Genomic DNA, 13,145 nt, shown 5'->3' on the forward strand with positions numbered 1-13,145 from the left:
TGTTATTTCATAAAATCAGGGAAGAAATGTAGATAGAACATAATACAATTTCTTGGAGTTTAGAGCTGCTGAGTTGTCCGTGCAATAGCTTTTACTCCACGTCAATGTCAAACAAGCGGTGAATTACGAAAATGCATTTGGAATGGAAATCCATTAATTCACATGAGATATTTGCTTTTATCTTTTAAGCTCAGTTGTGAATGGTAAGAACGTATCTGTAAGGCATGCATCTCAAATTAAGGCCCAAGTTCCTTTTGTTTTATTGCGATTTCATCATGCTACGAATGCAATTTTTGGTACTAATTTACTATTCCACAAACAGATTTCTTCATTTTTACACAAGAAACTACGGTAAAACTTCGATAGCTTCCCAACACCTCTCATTCGTTTATTTCGTCATTTTTAACATTCGTACGTACCTATTCTGCATTGCGAAAGATTCTTTGGTAAGACTTTAGTTTACGTCCTTTTCCTCAGGAATACATGTCATATATCGTTGGAAAGGTTATTGTATAAGAAATTCAACAACGTAAATCCCAAAGCGAGGAAAAATTATCTGGAGGAGGAAATCGATAAAAACTGATCTTGTCCGAATATGCGTAATTGATCGTACTGAGGAAATTTTCCGATGAAGCACATATTTAGGGGTGAAATGAGTGCTAATGGAACCTAACCTCGTAGGCATACCTCGTCCCCATGAGTGGTTCGTGGGGCTACCCGTGCATGTTTTTTTTTGTTTTTGGAGTTAACGTGAATGGTTTGTGGGGCTACCTGTGCATGGTTTTTGTGGCTAACGTGAAAGAAAATGGTACTTACCCGAAGAGATGCCGGCTGTCTGCAAGCACGGTTCTGAACGATGCACTAAATTATTACTGGGGATAAACTTATTTTACACTATCTACAACACACACGCACAGCGAAGGCAAAGAAGCAATCACCATGCAGAACGCAAACAAGCAAAGCACACACATTCACAATGCGGACACAGAGGCGAGCCGGTAGTGTTGTTAACTCCCATCGGTTACCACAAGGCAATAATAAGAACGTAAAGTAGAGTCTAGGTACTTCAAGGTACTATTTTGCTTTTTTCACGAAAAAAGTTCAAATTTTGACATAAAGAGTAATTATTAAACCATTGACGTTAGCCCCAAAAACCATCCACGGATAGCCCCACAAACCATTGATGTTAGCCCCACAAACTATTACGGGGATGAGGTATGCCTACAAGGTTAGGTTAGGTTCCATTAGCACTCCTTTCGTTCGATTTAGCATATACGGACAACATCGGTTTTCTCGATGACAGAAAACACCAACAAGAACTTCTAAATGCTACAGAAACTCATTTCGGTAAGTAGTTTCTTGTGTTAAAATGAAGAAATCTGTTGGGACGCTATCAAAGTTTTACCGAAACTACTTACAGTAATTAGTTCCTGTAGCATTGTCTAATATCTGGAAGGTGTTTTCCGTCATGTGGGAATGTATCATAGCGGAAATTCATGTTTTTTGTTGAAAAAGAACCCTTTGGCGTGTATACCTTTGTAGATCATCACGCGTCGTGCTTGTGTTTTGTTGATGTCCATTAGGATGCAGTGTTTCCAACTGTCTGTGTTCCCAACCAAAAATACGAACATGACGTGTCGTGGATGCGTGGTGAAATTCATACCGGGAGCCCCACAAACCAATTACGGATAGTCCCAAAAACCATTCACGAATAGCCCCATGAACAATGTCCGGCAAGGTTAGGTTAGGTTAGGCAAACATAGTTAAAATTTTGTTCGTAAAACAATGCGAAGAAGTAAAAAAAATGTGAAAAAAATATTAAATTACATCAGCTTTCTTCAAGAGTGTTTTTTGGGTTATGAAGGTTGGAAACACTGGATAACGAATTAATATCGACAAAACACAAGCATGACACGGGATTATGTACGAAGGTGTACGTGCCATACTGTGTCATATTCTATCGAGACAACGCAAATAAAGAAGTACTTGTAAAATGAACAATTGACATTACTTTCATCAAAAAAACGTGAATACACATTAAAGAATGTTCCGCGAAGCAGATAGGTAAGTACGAATGTTAAAAGTGACGAAACTAAGAAGTTACAGGTGTTTGTGGAATAGTAAATTTTTACCGTCAAGCACTTAATGCTGGAATGCTCGAGGCAGGTAATAGACCACAATTACACAATTCTTTTCAATTGTCACAATAAACATTTCTTAAATAGGGAAAATGAAGAAACAGGTGCCTTTCGTTAGAGTTATGTCCTCTTTGTTGAGCTAAGAGAAATAAACACAGAAATACACATATAACACTAAAATTATTATCATTTGATTAGATTTAAAGTACTAAGAACACAGTGTTGCCAACAGCACGAGAGAAAAATGGGCTAAATCGAACCCAAAATGGAGCTAAAATTCACATCCAAGGGGCTAGATTTACAAAGGTTCGGCTGCGTACTGAAAAAAAAAACCATCTGGTTCTGGTTCTTGGGTGTTTTGGTGCAAAATTTCTGAAACTCAAGAACCACAACTAATCAACTGTGAAGATGAGGGGCATACACTCAACTATATTAAATTTTCTTACCTTAAATAATTTATTTCCTCCGTAAATTGTGGTTCAGTAGATTACACAAAAGCATTACACATTTTCGGCATATTGCTCCTTCATATATATGCACACGCACACTCACACACACACACACGGCCGCACGCACAAACTAGTCTCTGGTCGAGCCTCACTGTCAGGCCCGTAGCTAGAATTGGTCTCCAGGGGGAAGGGGGGGGGGGGGCTTTGTAAACCAAGTCCATTCAGATGCAATGCAACTGAACAAACATTCACATTTTCTGGAATCGACGCTATCCGTAATTCGCCTCGGGCTACACAGCATACCAAAACCAGAAACAAGGGGATAAAGTGACAATGTGCACTTGCTACCTGCTCTCCAAGAGGCGTCGCAGGACGAGCTTGCAGGTGCAGAGGAGGGTCGGTTAAGTGAATTCTTCTTTGCAGTTTACTTTACTGAAAATACCAAAAAACATTTCATTACTGAAAAGGCTAGATTTGTAGCTTTTGCTGAATTTTGGGGCTGAGTACGTACTCAAAAGGGCCAACTTGGCAACACTGTAAGAACAGCAAGAAAGTCTCAATACTGACTTGAGAACATGTAATAATAATAATAATGGATACATTCATAAATTGAACTTTAGCTACTCTGTGCATAGTGGCCACGGTGGTTCAGTCGGTAACGCATATGACTACCATGCTAAAGGTCCCGGGTTTGATCCCCGCTGGGTTCAAATCCGGGAACTTTTCTAATGTTGGAAGCGGCCCTGGTGCCCACCCAGCGTCAAATGACATGGGTACCTGGGGGAAACCCTGGGGGATAAAGGCAGTCAGGGCCGTGATGCTGATCCAGTCTTGATTATCCTTGTTGGTTTTCAGGTTACAATATTGCATTGGTTTCAAGATATAGTGAACCTACCAAAACATGTCAGAGGGAGGGCAACAAGTGTTTACTTTGGCAGTTGAAGTTTTTCATGAACTTATTGTGGATCTTCAAGATATGGCAAGAATGTGCTTGGAAATAACAAGATTAGATGGTTTACTCCTCAGAGCTCATCAAGAAGTGAGTAGAATTAAACATATAAGAAAAAGCTTTTTAGTAGAATGACTGACACTTCTCTCGTGTTTGTTTTGAATTGATTGTACGGGTTCCTGGCCCGAGTGTGGGTGTTTCTGTGTGAGTGACCTTATCATTGCAATTAGCCAAAAGTGGCAGAAAAGTTATGTAAAATAAGAAAAAATCAGTCAAGAAATTATGCTTGTGGTCAAGAATTTTTGCTTTCACAGTGATTGATTTAGTGTATTTTACTTCCCTTTTCTGCCCATTTTGGCTAATTGCAAAGATGGATGAGATGAGATGGATGAAGGAAAATCACGAACATAGAATGAATGACACAACACGAGCCGCACTGGGTATTTTAGTGGGTATGAGCCCAGATGCCGGAGCCTCGCTAGTCTGCAAAATACAAAATGATGATAATTTAGGCAGTGGACTGAGTGATAGCTGCTTGGCTTTATTATATTTCAGGTCTACATCTATCCTATCACATGCAAGCTTTCCCAGCGAATTATGAATATTTGGAAATCTAAAATTGTATTGAGTTGTGGTTAAGATTTGTTCAGTTTTTGTTTCTTAAAAATTACAGTATTTTATGTGTGAAGTTTTTAAAAATATCTTGAATAATGTAATGTGGCCATTCCCAATTAAAACAAGTCTAATTCTCTTGTTAAAGTACAACTTCAGTTTTCATCTTAACCAGCCTTTTTGTTTGGACTCTTCATTAAATAAGAAATATTTACTTAGTTGCTAATTTCCAACTTTACCTAAGTAGGTGTCAATTCAATAAAGGTTAAGAAAATCAAAAAAGGTCAAGATAAAGTCATGAAAATTTTTGGATTTGTTATTTTGGTGGACACCCTACCCTGAGCATACAATATATCTCCAGGTCAGATCCTTCATTCTTCAGATTGGTTAGCATTGATGTAAAATCTAACATTATAATTATTATTATTATTTTGCTCCATTTAATCAATCTACTTTTCCTCATGTTTTCAAGTTTTCTTCTCTCCAATCTTGTTCATGTTTTTTTCTTTACTATCTCTTTCTTCCATCTTCATTTATCATATATACATATCTTCCTTTTTATCTATATTGTGCCTCTGTAATTTTTGTGTTCCCACCACTTGGATTGATTGATTGGGTTTATTTTATTTTGCTTTTCTGCCACTTTCGGCTAATCACGAAGATGAGGATGGGCGATGATGTTGATGAAGGGACCATTCTCAAAGAACACCCATGCCAGGCTGGGATTCAAACATGGAAACTTCGGTGGTGAGATCAAAATTCGACCACTTTATGTGCTCAGCCACCAAGCCAGTGGTTGAGTGGTTACTGTAGTGCACCATAATCTCTTGTGTCCTAGATTTAAATCCTGTTAAGGCATGAACTGTTCACCATTCATCCTCAGGCTTCCCAGTCCTCTAATTTTTCCCCAAAATTTCCATGGAAGCCTTTTTTTTTTTTTTTTTTTTTTTGGAGGACAGGCCAAGGAGTAGTAGTTAATATTCTTTAGCTTTTGCTCCATGTTATTTTATCAATTTTATTTTGCTACAGATTTTTTGTCAAGAATGAAAATACCAGAATTCAAAATATCCATGCAACATGGATCAAACTTTCATCATTCTGAATCTGCTATCTGAATCTTAAATACTGGATCCGATATCCATTAGAATTTGATAAGTTTTAAGGCTCTGTGAAGGTGTCAGTGTCATTTACTTGGACTACTTGTCCGAGAGACATGATTTCATTTTGCAAATGCATTAGCTCCACTGTACTAACCCAACTCATTCTGTTCTAGGTACTTCTATATTTCAGTCCCTTAAGGCAGTTTGGCAGGCACAGAAGTATTGTTCGGCTCGTAGCATCACATCTACCCTTGAAGCCTTGCCGCAGACCTTATTTCCGCAGTGTGGCTGCAGAGAAAAGGATGTTGCAGGTCTACACAGAGTGGGAATCACAATTAGAAACACCAAAGCGACCAGAAAAAGAAGCAGTTGAAGAAGAACTGAAAAGTTTTACAGGCTGGAGGTAAAATCGTTACAACTTTTGTGAGATCATTAAAGTTATCTCACTTGATGTAGGAAAAAAGATTAAATATAGAACTACTATTGGATTAAAAATTATAGATACTCGAGTTTGGACTTCAATTAAAAATTAACCAGTAGACCTACATAAAAACGAGTTACATAAATTGTAAAATAAATTTAGCTTATTCAATTCTGCATTAATCTATGTTAACAATTTTTTTTCGAGTATGCCTGCTATTTTTTATCGCCGTGAAAACAAAAAAAGAGCCATTTTTTAAAAACATTTTGCAAACGATTGCTCTCTTTGAAATTCTATATAAAAAAAAGGGTGGTCCAATTGTGATGAAATTTTAGTATGGTGCAAGCAGAACGGTTTTAAAAACAATTCTTAATTTTCAGATTTTTAAAATTTGCCTAGAAACCGTTCTTATCAATTTTGCAAAACAACTTTTTCTTAGTATTGGTTAGTCCTGTTTTTAAAATCCATTATCACTGTCAATTCACATTGCAAAACCGATTTTATACAGATTTTTATTCAACGGAGTAAAGATGTACAGGAAAGTGGCAACATGCATGCAGTACCGACTTGCAGTGACAGCCTGCTGTTTCCACGGACATCACTCTGTGCATAGATTAACACAGAATTGAATAAGCTAAATTTTGATATCAACTCGTTTTTTGTAGGTTAATTTTTAATTGAAGTCCAAACTCTAGTATCTATAATTCTTAATCCGATAGTAACTGAACTGTGTATACACGTTATAGTGATGGCATCAGGAGGGGGTGCCTCTGATTTGCTCTCCAGTAGGTAAACAACATGAATAAATCAGGGTTCCCACACACCTGGAAAAACCTGGAATTCTCAGGGAATTTGAAAAAAAGAAAAAACTTGGGGAAAATCATCTAATTAATATTGAGTCCCAATGAAGCACATCTGAAGGACTAAAATATGCTCGTTCTTGTACTAATAATTCTAACTTCACTAACTTGCTTTATATTAACTAGTTTGAAGATGTAGGCTTTAGATATATGTTTAGTTTGCATCACAGATTAATTGATATTATAACAGGGTGTCTACCAGTCAAGAAATCAACGGATAGGTCAAGTCAAGAAAAATCAAGAAATTATGCTATTTTTACTGGGATTTGATAAAATTGAATATTTGAAAATCTATAATTGTATTGAGTTGTGGTTAAGATTTGTGCACTTTATTATTTAGTAATAATTTTTACATGCATTAATAATTAAAGCAAGTTTAAATCTCTTCTTAAAGTACTGCTTCAGTTTTCATCCTAACCGGCCTTGGGGCAGGAGTTTTTTGTTTTTTTTTAAATACATATATACATTTTCTTAATTTCCAACTATACCTAAGTAGGGGCGGTGGCTCAGTCGGTAACACGTCTGACTACCATGCTAAAGGTCCCGGTTTCGATCCCCGGCTGGTTCAAATCCGGGAACTTTTCTAACGATGGAAGCGGCCCCGGCGCCCACCCAGCGTCGAATAACATGGGTACCTGGGGGAAACCCTGGGGGGTAAAGGTGGTCAGGAGCGTGATGCTGATCACATCACCCCCACTCACGACTGGATCAAGAAAGTGTGGGGTGTTACCCCCACACCCCCTATAAGCCTTCATGGCATGGTGCTATGCACAGGGGAGCACTTTACCTTTTTTTTTACCTAAGTAGGGGGCGATTAAATAAATGTTAAAAATAAAGAAAAAAGGTCAAGAGAAAGTCATGAAAAATCAAGAATTTTGGATTTGTTGTTTTGGTAGACACCCTGTATAATCTTCTGTTTGCCGAAAGTATTCTACTAACATACCCAGTCTTACCATATAAACATTTCAAAGCTCTGAATAAAATAACAAGAGTATACTTTTAAGATATTATATCCTATGGATATGTGTTACGTGGATATATTATGTACACAAAGCACAAAATGACCCAACATCCTTTGACCTGCACATAGGACCTAAGTCTCTATGGTCACTCATCAATTGCATTACGGCTGTATCGAGGGGGAAATCTTCCACTGCCTTCACAAGATAGTGGTTCAAAGTGACAATACTGCATTATATCTTCTTGCAAATCATGGCTTGAAGTACAGACCACGATTTCTACTCCAGAGAACTGAGGCCTGCACTGCCAGATAATTCATCTGAAGGGGAAATAAAGTTGAGCACATTTGTCTCAAGCCACTGCCAGGTTGTTTGAGCCATATGAGCTGGTGCACAATCCTGCTGAAAACTACACCTGGCAATGGAATAATATTTCTTAGATCCTTGACCATGTCTCCAGGACTGTCTCATGGTACACTCAGGCTGATGTTTTAACCCCTTTTTTGCAGAAAAGGAGCTGAGTGATGCTATCATAATGCCCCATTTCCCACCACACCATGATTGAAGCAGAATGTGCCCCCTACTAACTTCTTGTGGTATACAACCTGTCATTCTGCAAGTTGAAAGCTGCCTCCATGATAATTCTTCTGTTCCGATTTATTCTTAATGATCCAGTAGGCACTTTGCGTTTATTGCTTTCTGAGGCTAGAATGTGGTCTGTATTTTGTTTGTAAGATTTCAGTCCTAGGTCACTTTGCAACATACAAGACATGGACATTTTGGAACTGGTCAGTTCACAGACCATCATTGACGCTTCCGTACACTGATTTTTCCAGTTGCACAGTCCTTATAGTATGTGGCTAAACCTGGCTGGGTCAGTCCTTCACTTTTCCAGTGTCACTGAAATGCTGGACAGTACGATACTTGAATCACTTGGGAGCTTTGAAGCTTCTCGAGAATCCTGAAAATTTCAGCTGACTTTCCTATCTTAGAGGCTGCTAAACAGTCCCATTCCATTATGAAAGCTAAAGACAAAATGTTCTATCACTTCTGTAGATCAATTAGCAATTAACAATGACTTTGAACACCACATGATGAGCCACCTCCCAAAGTTTGTGACGGTGTTTGAAATTTATTTTGTGTACTGTAAAAAAAGTATGAAAATTCCCAAAGAAACCTTACTCCTTAATTAAGTGCATGAAGATATAATTTTATTCTTTAATTTGTTTTGTTATTGGCTCATACTGATAAAGTAATACACAAAATTTACTAATTGGCCTACTGATCTGATGTAAAATTGAAAGTGCTCCTTGAATGTTCGATGAATGGTTCATTCACCTCCTTAATTACTGTACATAACCGGGTGATTGTGGTGGATTTTTGTCTTTGAAAAGGACACATTACACATTTACTTTGCAAACCCATAACATTAATTACATGTTCTTATTCATAAAATAAATATCAAGGTGGCAGAATATTGCACTAAATTACAGAGTGTTTATAAATACAAAGGCTGTCGCAGAGAAGGTGAGACTAATTCCTGTATAGGAAAACAGTGACCTCCATTGGCTAGCAAATGTACTAGGCTGAAAATTTGGTTCATTAGCTGCCGATTGAGACCAAAATGAGCACAATAGTTCAAAAAGTTGTGACTGTGTAGCAGTTAAAAGACAAGCATGTACATGGACCCCTCCAAGAATCATTAAAATGAAACAAAAGATTACAAACCACAACATTTTTATTCAGAATCAACCATATATGGAGTAGACTTACATCTTTTTCAAAATAGGCACCATTGACAGCTAAGCAAGCGTCCATACGCTCCTGCCACTTTGTGAATGTATTTGAAAATTCGTCATCAGGTAGCGAACTGAAGAAAACTTGTGCTGCAGTGATCACTTCTTTGTTCGTCATGAAATGATGACCAGATAAAGCGGCATTTAAAAGTGGAAATAGCCAAAAGTCGCAGGGTGCAAGGCCCGGGCTGTATGCTGGATGCGGGAAAATGTCTCTAATAAAAAAGCCCGCGAGGTATGCAACCGTATTCACTAGCGTATCGTTAATCATGGACAGTCTTTGTCTAGGATGCGCCTGATTCGCGCCCATCTTCAAACAACTTGTGCCATCGATACTCTGTGGTTCTACTCAGTCTGTCTTGATCGGCATATGCCTGTTGAAACATTGCATACGTTTTCGCAGCACTTTTCCCTAAATGCCAACAAAATTTTATGGCATGTCGCTGTACATCTTGAATACTCATCGCAAAAAACAATGTTATACACAAAAACCTGGAGGGGAAAACGAAACACGTTCCACATAAATCAACACAGCTGCTCACTAACGTGGTTTCGCAACATGTGACAACTTGCTACGGAAACAGAATGAGTCATCCTACACAACATAACTAGTGCCAAAACCATAGGCAGTGTTGCCAAGCCAGGAAAAAATCTGTCTCACCTTCTCTGCAACAGCCTTTGTATATCAGATCGGTAATAGTACTGATAAAACAGATGCACCATAGGCCATCGTAAAATATATTTAGAATAGTAGTGTACTGGGTATTGAGTACTCTGGAAAAAATTTGCTGATTCTGGAAAACTCAGGGAAAATGCAGTTAGAGGTTCCGTGGGAACCCTGATAAATGTCCTTTTACCCTACATATACATTTTTATATGGTATTTAGGGATATACCAAATGAGACTGCTCCTCAAAAATATTATCTCTTGCCTGCTGCCTCCACACTAATTCCTTTTTTCTGGTGTGATCATTGGTACTGTGTAACGATGACCTTAAACACACAGACCATGATCTGTGAGATGCAAATATTTGTCTTAATCTGATGTAAACATCATGTTGTAGACCAGCCGGCCTGGGCCCTGGCATCAATTATACCAGCCCAGAGGTTCTCCTGGAATTTGTCATTTTAGTTTGTGCAGCAATTTTCATCGTCAGATATTTATATTTGTCAACAAACATAGCCATATTATTACTCCTTATGATTATACCATAATTTCTTTATTGATATTTAATTGGAAGGGCACGTATTAATTAATGTATGATGTTTAAAAAAAATAGAAAAGCATGAGTAGAATTGTTGGGATGGGAGCATTGACTTTCAAAAGAGGAATTTACTCAGCCGTGGTCTCAAGAAGCTTGACAGCTACTGGGATAGAGATTCTTCTTCGGATATTGCTGATGTCCACTTTATGCGCAGGTAGGCTTCTGGAACTGGACCAACAGTTTAAAGTTGGATCCAAACCACAAATCCTCCACCGGGTATTGAACCTGGGACATTTTGATTACAAGGCAACAACATTACCACTATGCCATCAGGGAGGTTACGTTATGTAGAAGCTTATATACATACATTGACCATCTATTTTTAATATTAGTTAATGTTAAAGATGGATGGCTAAGCATCATGCGATACCATCTAGTTGACATTAGATCACATTGTATTCTTGGCTCTTGAGGAATATGTATGTGCAATACACTAAAACAGCACATGAAAGGATTCTAGCCATCAAATAAATGAAAGTTCTTAATTATAATATTATTTGTGTAATACAATTTAAATTTTGTGAAAAGAAAAACAGATATGTCATACAAATGCTACTTAAAAATATATATATATATAATTAACTCTAGCTTACTTGGGAGTGGGGGGTTGCTGTCAGGCCTACCACCTCTATTTTTTCGATTTTTCAACTGAAATTGTTTATACAACATGGAAAATAAATTAACAAGCATAAATGTTATGTAAAAAGGAGGCAAAATGCACTCGGTGGTCCTATAAGGTGCCATCTTTGAATGCATGTTATTCAAGACACTCATGCCAGTGAGAGAGTACATTTGGTTGCTAATGATGATAATTTTGGTAATAATTATAATTAATTAACAACTACACCTCTATAAACAGAAAAGCTTTAATTAAAAATTATTGTTTTTTTGTGAGTTTTAGTGAATGTGTGTGACACTCATGCAATAAATACATAATTGGTCACTATTTCTTATTAATGATGATATTTTTTATAATTATTATAATTAATAAATAACTGCACATATATAATCAACAAAGGAAGCAGTGATTAAATAACAAAATGGTTTCTTGAATGTTATAAAAAATAAAAATTAAAAAAAAAAGTAATGGCCTGTGAGCCCCCCCAGGTAAGTATGTTTCTCGTACGGCACGGGTAAGCTGGGGTTAATAAAATTTGTTGCTTCAAAATGTAAATTATAGATTACAGAAATTACTACATAAATATTTAATTTTTGTTATTCATTGCTACTTCTCTGGCATTTGCAGTGCTGATATAGTGGAACCAGATATAATAGTGTCTTCTCACAGAAATAGCACCCCTAAAATAGGAGGACAGCACTCATTTTCAGAGAGTAGTGTTGCATCGCATAGCATGGTGCAGGATGTGCTCGACCAGTTACATCTCTTAAGGCTTCAAGTGGACCGAATTTTGGAAAGTCGACAAACTTCTGGTAAGACTCTATCGAAGTTACCACTGGCCTGAAAACCTTGGAAGCGAATCACCCTTTCCCCCTGTTCCCTTCTTGTTCCCAGTTTGATCCTCTTTTTCGTTCTGATAATTTGTTACTACTATCATTTTTCAAGTTTGTCGAGTAATAAAATTTTAGTCGATACAAAAAAAAAATTATAGTTTTAATTAGTACTATACAAGACAAAGTTTTTCTCCTATTTCTAATGCATTTTAAGTTTAAATAAGTGAAAACAAAAAAGGGGATTCAAATTATTTTAGCAAACTTCAATAAAGTCTGGACACTGAATAAAAGAAGCAGGGTTGGTTTTTTCATTAACTTTGGTATTTCAATGATTTCTGAAATAAAGGAATGTCGGAGGTGTATACTAATGAAGATTGCATTTTTTAGATTCTTAGAATGCGATCACGACTGTCATTATAAGTAGAGATTAATTTTGCTATCTAAAATGCACAACACTTCTAATATTGAAATGAAGTAGAACGAAATATCAGAGCTCAGTACACCAATACAAACGTTTAATCTTTATTAAGAAATTACATAGGCCTATATTAAGCTGTAGATTCTGCAGGTAATTTAGACAAAAGATTCCAATATGTATGTTGAACAGCAACGTATTTATGTTTGCTCAATATTGAATACATTCGTTACTGCAGTTTGTATACCAAATAGCATAGAATTACATGATTACTACATTATTACAACAACACAACTATTACGTTCTACGTAACAGGCGTATTTCTTGAAATAATCTACTATCGGGGAATACTATGTATACTATCTATGCTATCGCTATTTTATTATGCTTGTGACTGAAGATAATAGTACCCACCTGCAATTGATCTTTTGATGCTTCTGACAAAAGTCGTAAGGTATCTTATATCGTCTTCATTCATATTGATGCAGGTGCGACTTTCTCACGTAGTATAAATTGTCAGTACAATATAAAAAGAAAAAAATCTTTTATAAAATACCTAAAAGTACTTACGTTGGTTATGATTTCCGTGAAACTACGTTTCGGGATGTAACTACTCCCTTCATCAGGTAGATAGGCTATACCATGTCTTGTTTGATGCAGCCAATGGTATAATTAAATTGGAATAGCCTATGTACCTGATGAAGGGAGTAGTTACATCCATTTCTGAAGT

At 36.9% G+C, this 13,145-nt stretch overlaps 1 protein-coding gene across 1 annotated transcript; it reads left to right on the plus strand.

Annotated features, from left to right (window-relative positions):
• Positions 1-96: 96 nt before the first annotated feature.
• LOC145987563 (uncharacterized) lies at positions 97-12,011 on the plus strand. Its single transcript, XM_083121912.1, has 4 exons — positions 97-203; positions 3,443-3,626; positions 5,422-5,651; positions 11,795-12,011. Exons 2-4 carry the CDS (start codon positions 3,489-3,491, stop codon positions 12,009-12,011), a joined length of 585 nt encoding a protein of 194 aa, XP_082978038.1. The 5' UTR covers positions 97-203; positions 3,443-3,488.
• Positions 12,012-13,145: the final 1,134 nt, after the last annotated feature.

The sequence above is a fragment of the Lepisma saccharinum genome, chromosome 5 (assembly GCF_977018435.1).
Source record: "Lepisma saccharinum chromosome 5, izLepSacc3.1, whole genome shotgun sequence".
Taxonomy (NCBI): Eukaryota; Metazoa; Arthropoda; class Insecta; order Zygentoma; family Lepismatidae; genus Lepisma; species Lepisma saccharinum.